The 6,530-nt window shown below is 57.1% G+C and overlaps 1 protein-coding gene across 1 annotated transcript; it reads left to right on the top strand.

Annotated features, from left to right (window-relative positions):
- Positions 1-1,697: 1,697 nt before the first annotated feature.
- Snai1 (snail family transcriptional repressor 1) lies at positions 1,698-6,187 on the top strand. Its single transcript, NM_053805.1, has 3 exons — positions 1,698-1,859; positions 2,139-2,666; positions 5,279-6,187. Exons 1-3 carry the CDS (start codon positions 1,778-1,780, stop codon positions 5,461-5,463), a joined length of 795 nt encoding a protein of 264 aa, NP_446257.1. The 5' UTR covers positions 1,698-1,777; the 3' UTR covers positions 5,464-6,187.
- The last annotated feature ends 343 nt before the right edge of the window (positions 6,188-6,530 follow it).

The following is a 6,530-nucleotide window of genomic DNA, read 5'->3' on the forward strand; positions in this document are numbered from 1 at the left end:
GAATGCCAACAGCCCCGCCCTTAGATAATCAAATCAGGATGTGTCTGCCTGTGAGGGCAGGGCGGGCTTAGGTGTTTTCAGACACTCTCTCGAGGAAAGCTTGGCTGAAAAACTCTGGGTGGCAGTCCGGCCTAGGAAGGCAGCTTCCTGGGTGTGGAGAGTCGCCTGTCACCTGTTAGGGGCTAAGTCACACCTTTTCTAAGCGGCGGTATGCCAGCATCCATCACTTGACCAAGTTTTACTTTGAAGGCTCTGACAGGTGTGAGGGCGTGAACGGGCCTCCCCTTGGGCTCCATTTACCTTTCTCTTTCCCTCCTTACTAAGGAGGCTCCGAGGAGGTTTGGGGGGCCGCGGGGGCGGGTTGCTCGCTGCAGAAACAAAGGATGAAAGGAAGTCTAGCCAGGTGTAGATCTGGGAGAGAAAACAGGTCAGGAGTCAGGCAGGTACCAAGGTCCTGTGGTAGGAAAGACTGTTCATTGAGCGTAGGGGGTGGAGAAAAGTCACCTGACCTGTCAGTTGGGACGAGGGTGGTGGTGGGACGCTGAGTGCTCTCCCTCTGGACTCAAGGGGAGATTCATGGATGAACTAAATCTGCGCAGAGGGCAGTGTTCTGCACCCTATTTGCCTATTGTCTGACCATCCTCCTACCAGTGCTGGGCGTCTGATTCTATTCACTGTCGTTACCTCCAGTGCCTCGAGACTCAGTGGTTCTTCTAGCGCGGGGCCCTAGAGGTTTCCATAGCCCCTCCACTTTACAGGTGTTTATAGCTCCATAATATGGGATGTGGACTTGTTTTCCCGGGCCACACTTCCTCCCAGGGACCCTTCCAACACGATTTTCAGGAAGTCAAGAGTCTCAGCCCTGGTCTTCGCTACCTCTGCCTCGCACCTGTCCTCAGTGGTATTTCACAACGCAACTCTAAACGCATCCATCCTCAGCTGAAAGTCCTTCCGTGACTCCCCAGTGCCCTTAAGGCAAAGTCCAAACTCCTCCAAAGACCCGAGGCCAGAAACCTCGAGGACCCCTCGAGGCCTGCCCACACCAACCTCATCCTGGGAACTGCTCTCAAAGGTTGGGCAGGCTGAAATTACTGACTCTAACCTCGGGCCTTTCCCCTCCGTGCTTCTTCACTTCCTCTGGGAAGTCATGGACACCCTCCCCTGTCAGGTGACCGTCCATTGACGGTCACAGCTGTCTCTCCCTACCTCCCTTCATCAAATCACCCCTCCCTTTAGCATTAAAATCCTCTGTTTACTCCGACTGTCTCCTCCATCCTTGGAAGCCATCCTTAGATAGGGTAGGGCATTGCTTGTTTTGTCCTGGGCTGTACTGACAGCTCTAGGAACTCCTAAGCACGTGCAGAGCCGCACTTTTCTTGCTCCCCCGTGCCCAAAGGTGAACAACTCAGGTATCTTGGGGGGCCCCCGCGCTCGGCGGGGGGCAAGTGCGGCCACCAGGGGTCGCCCGAGGCGCTGGGACACCGCACGGTCCGGCCCGAGAGGAGCCCAAGCCCAATCTCAGCGCCACGCGGCGGGAGCCCCTGCAGCCCAGGCGCACCTGCTCTGATCCCGGTCTCCGGCCCCGCCGCCGTCAGCTATTGGCGCAATCTTGACAAAGGGGCGTGATCGTAGCCGAGGCCACGCCCCCAGCTCTGGTACTTAAAGGAATTTGCTGGTCCGAGGGGATCGCAGTGCCGCGGCCGGGCCTCGCGAGCAGAGTTGTCTACCGACCTTGCGCGACCCGGTGACCCCGACTACCTAGGTCGCTCCGGCCACCATGCCGCGCTCCTTCCTGGTCAGGAAGCCGTCCGACCCCCGCCGGAAGCCCAACTATAGCGAGCTGCAGGACGCGTGTGTGGGTGCGTGGCGGGGTGCGGGACGCGGGCGGTTCGGGGATCTCAAGGGTGCGGCGGAGAGAATCGGGCTCTGCGGGCGCGACAGGTGGATCTGGAGCTCCAGGTCTTGGCAGTTGGGGTCCACCCAGGGCGTCTGTGACCCGGGACGGGGAGGCTCTGCGAGTGAAGACCCGAAGGCGGGCAGCCCTGCGGAGCCCGGGTGGGGGAGGGGCGGGCGGGGAGCCCCCCTATTTGGCGCCCCGAGAATCGGCTCAGCTGACTCCCTGCTGTCTCTTCCCGCAGAGTTCACCTTCCAGCAGCCCTACGACCAGGCCCACCTGCTGGCGGCCATCCCTCCGCCCGAGGTCCTCAACCCCGCCGCTTCGCTGCCCACCCTCATCTGGGACTCTCTCCTGGTGCCCCAAGTACAGCCGGTGGCCTGGGCCACCCTCCCGCTGCGGGAGAGCCCCAGGGCCGCAGAGCTGACTTCTCTGTCCGATGAGGACAGTGGCAAAAGCTCCCAGCCGCCCAGCCCGCCCTCGCCGGCGCCGTCGTCCTTCTCTTCCACCTCGGCCTCATCCCTGGAAGCCGAGGCCTTCATTGCCTTCCCGGGCTTGGGCCAACTTCCCAAGCAGCTGGCCAGGCTCTCGGTGGCCAAGGACCCCCAGTCCCGGAAGGCCTTCAACTGCAAATATTGTAATAAGGAGTACCTCAGCCTGGGCGCTCTGAAGATGCACATCCGAAGCCACACGCTGCCTTGCGTCTGCACGACCTGCGGAAAGGCCTTCTCCAGGCCCTGGCTGCTCCAGGGCCACGTCCGCACCCACACTGGTGAGTGTACATAGCTGAGTGCTGAGTCTTGTTTGGCCTCACTCAGACCCTGGGGGACTCAACACTTAACTCCCGTCGCTGCCAAGCAGTGGACAAAGTAGACGTTGGTTGGTTGTTCTCTGTCCAGTTCCTTGCTGTTCGGGAGGGCATTGTAGAAGCCAGACAGGATGTTGGTAGACAGGATATTCTCCACCTGGCCTTGAATCCTCGGTTGAGAACTTCCTCGGTCTCCCCATTTCTAAAATCAACCTAAGAACACTTTGTGGGGCTTTTGTACAGAGTGAAGTGCTGGGTACAGGTGCCGCTAAGAAATGACTTCCCAGGGACTGGGAGGGTGGCTCAGTGGTTAAGAACCCTGGTTTAATTCCCAGCACCACACGGTAGCTCACAACTGTCTGTAAGTCCAGTTAGAGGGGATATGACACCCTCATACAGATACACATACAGGCAAAACAGCAATCCACATAGAATAAGAGAATAGAATAAATGCATCATTTTAAAAAAATGAAATGACTTTGCTCTCCTCTCAGCCTTGGAACACTAAGCTTCTAGAAGTGTGAGGAAAAGGCTTCAGCCAGTCTTGGTGGAGATTCCTGTTGGGGCAGCTTTGGGGTGTGAGCTGGCCCGTTGGAGCTGTGCTTCCTGTGGCCAGCATTGGAGCAGTGAGGCCTCGGGCCAGGGGGTGGTATTTGCAGGTCTCATTGACACCTTTATTACATGAATAAGACTACTTACCCATTGCTCCTCCGGGCATAGATTGCCTCAGATTTAACCTATAAAAGTGTAACAGGCTGGGCTGGCCTTTCCTGCAGGGTTGCTAAGCTGTGGGGCTCTACTTTGGGAGAGCAGAAGCCCTCAGGGGTCCTAGGCTGCCTCCTATCCCCCCCAGGGACTGTGTTTTGATGTAAAGGCACGGCTCAGACAAAACCCTCCTTGAAATGCACCACCCTCTTCTCATGGGTTTCCATTGTGTGTCTTAATGGTGGCCCAGGGGGTGGGGGCCTGCAGGGTTAGAGCAGGTGCATGGGGCAGCGGTGCCCAGCACCTGTTCTGGCCGCAGCTGCTGGCTCATTGCGTGGCAGGCCCCTTTAATCCAAGGGGTATCACATGTACAGTGCCCCCCTCAGTGGCCTTTGTCCCAGCCGGCCTGGTGCCGATTTCACACTTGCCAGGAACACTGAGGCGTCTGGGGGTCGGGGATCTGTGAAGAGTGGGGGGGGGGGGGTTGCACTTCCTGTGCAAGCCCAGAGACTCCCGGCTCCATCTCACCACGTGTTATCTTGCACCTCCCTTTTGTTAAGATTTACTTCAGTTCACCCCTCCCTGCTAAACTGACAGGTAGTGCTTCAGCCCATCTTGGGAGAGGTCAAAACCCCTAGCTTGTAGGGACCTGCAGATTGCTGGTACACCATCACCCTGGGCTTCTTTTCCCAGCCCCATGGAGCCCCACCTGCCTGGTTGAAGAATTCTGTGGGTTTGTGCCCCCCTAGGTTGGTTGAAAGCAACTGGTTCAGTGAATACCTGCTGAGTGGGTGGGTCCCACAGGAACCCTGCTGAGAATCCCTCTGTCCAGAGGCTCAGCACGCCCAGGAGTCATTCATCAGCCCTGAATTCCATCACAAGAATCTAACCAAAGGGCACCGCCTGTGGGCTAGCAGGCTGGGAGGGAGCGGAGGGCTGCCTTGCCTTGTTTTGAAAATCCGTTTGGCATTATAGCCTCATGCTTGGCACATAGTAGGGGTGCAGCAGATGTTTCGTTTTGTTGCTGTTTGTACAGCTCAAGCCAGGCTGGATTTAAACGAGACACCCTCCTCCCCCTCTCTCTACAGTGCTGGGATTCCAAGTGAGGACCCCCAAGCTCAGGTCCCCGCTTTTAAAAAGCACATTTTTATCGATTCAGGTATTCACTGAATGGAGCCGCTTTCAGCCATCCTAGGGGGTGTAAACCCACAGCGTTTATTAAGCCCTTGCTGGCCACACAGCCCATGTGTAGGCAGGGGGGTGTCAGGATTCCTGTCTGTAAGCCCCTGGGTTGGGGCTTGCAGTAAGTAAGTTAAGGAGAGGTTCCCTACTAGTTTGATGGGGGTAGGGGGAGCCAAGATTTTGGCATTGCAGTGCGGTGGGCTGCTGGCAGGGTGCAAAGGAATGGCCTCGCTGGCTCTCGGTGGGGGTGGGGAGGCCTCTCCAGGCTGCCTCTCAGACTCTGTCCCAGACAAAGTAAATCAAAGTAAACTCAAGGCTGGTGGTAGGAAGACCAACGAACAGCAGCTCCCCTGCCTAAGGCAGTGACTACAACCAGGGGCTTGGGAGGCCTGGTGAGTGACCTGGAACCTGCTACTCACCTTCTATGCCTCAGTTTCCCCATCTCTAATAGGACTGCAGAAGGGACAGGTGACAGGCTAATCAGAAGTGTTGAGTGCCTGCCAGTTGGGAAGGACTCTGTTTCAGTTAGCCCCGCCTGGGAGAAGTCTGGAGACACAGAAGTCTGGTGGTGTTCAGGGCTGCACAGCAGGAAGCCCAGAGACTATCCATCACCCAGTGCAGGCCTGGTTGTGCTTGGGCTGATGGGGCCCTGTCCGGGACTTCCTAACCCCTCTGGTATCTCTCCCCAGGTGAGAAGCCTTTCTCCTGCTCCCACTGCAACCGTGCCTTTGCCGACCGCTCCAACCTACGTGCCCACCTCCAGACCCACTCGGATGTGAAGAGATACCAGTGTCAGGCCTGCGCCCGAACCTTCTCCCGAATGTCCTTGCTCCACAAACACCAAGAGTCTGGCTGCTCCGGAGGCCCTCGCTGACCCTGCTACCTCCCCATCCTCACTGGCATCTCCCTGGTGCCCTGGAGCTCCTCACTGCCAGGATTCCTTCCAGCTTAAGTCCAGGGACCTGTGGAGTCCATGTCTGGCCCTGGTTCCTGCTTGGCTCTCTTGGTGGCCTTTGCTGCAGATGGCTGATGGAAGGCAGAGTGCCTTTGTACCCTCCCAGAGCCTCCTGCCCCTCAGTATTCATGAGGTGTAGCCTCTGGACACAGCTGCTTCGAGCCATAGAACTAAAGCCAACCCACTGGCTGGGAAGCTTGAACCCCACTCAGGGGACCCCACTTCCCTACCTCCCCCAAGGACCCTTTCAGGCCACCTTCCTCGAGGTACAACAGACTATGCAATAGTCCCATCCCTCCTGCGTCCATGCCTCGGCAGGGTGGTTACTGGACACATGTCCAGGTGCCCCTGGGCCTGAGCAGCTGTTTCAGCCCCCGCCCCATTTGTCCTGGGGACACCTGTCTCACAGCAGTTTAACTGTCTCAGAAGGGACCATGAATAATGGCCGTCACTTGTTAGGGGCCAAGTGGGGTGCTTCAGCCTGGCCAACGTGTCTCCCAGAACTATTTTGGGGCCCAACAGGTGTCCCCGGGGAGAAAGATGTTTACATTTTAAAGGTATTTATATTGTAAGCAGCATTTTGTATAGTTGATATGTACAGTTTATTGATATTCAATAAAGTGGTTAATTTATATACTAAAAACTGCTCAGCGTTGTGGAGGGGGACACCATGAAGGGACTTACAGGAGGGAGGGGCAGGACCTTAAGTCTTGTGCTTTGGAGTTCTAACCAGAGGGTCATGAACTTTGGGCACTGGGCTGTCCGGTCTGGTGTCTATCCCAATCCCGGACTGTGTTTAAGCTTCCTGAGCTCTTAGTTATCCGGGCTCTCTTGGGAAGCTGCTCCATGGTCTTTATCTACCGCCTGGCTCCACCATAGCAGGTCTTTTGGGCAGAACTAGCGGCCCCTCCCAGCTGAAGGAGGATGTCTTTCCTGTTCCCAAGCGCCTCCCTGTCAGGCAGGCCCACACCTCTGTCTGGCTGCTG

Source organism: Rattus norvegicus, chromosome 3, assembly GCF_036323735.1.
Source record: "Rattus norvegicus strain BN/NHsdMcwi chromosome 3, GRCr8, whole genome shotgun sequence".
In the NCBI taxonomy this organism is placed as follows: Eukaryota; Metazoa; Chordata; class Mammalia; order Rodentia; family Muridae; genus Rattus; species Rattus norvegicus.

Excerpts from the sequence above, each read along its gene's own strand:
- Snai1 (NM_053805.1), top strand. The coding sequence starts at position 1,778 with ATGCCGCGCTCCTTCCTGGTCAGGAAGCCGTCCGACCCCCGCCGGAAG. Across the intron at positions 1,860-2,138 it reads GCTGCAGGACGCGTGTGTGG|AGTTCACCTTCCAGCAGCCC; the intron begins GTGCGTGGCGGG and ends CTCTTCCCGCAG. Across the intron at positions 2,667-5,278 it reads CCACGTCCGCACCCACACTG|GTGAGAAGCCTTTCTCCTGC; the intron begins GTGAGTGTACAT and ends ATCTCTCCCCAG.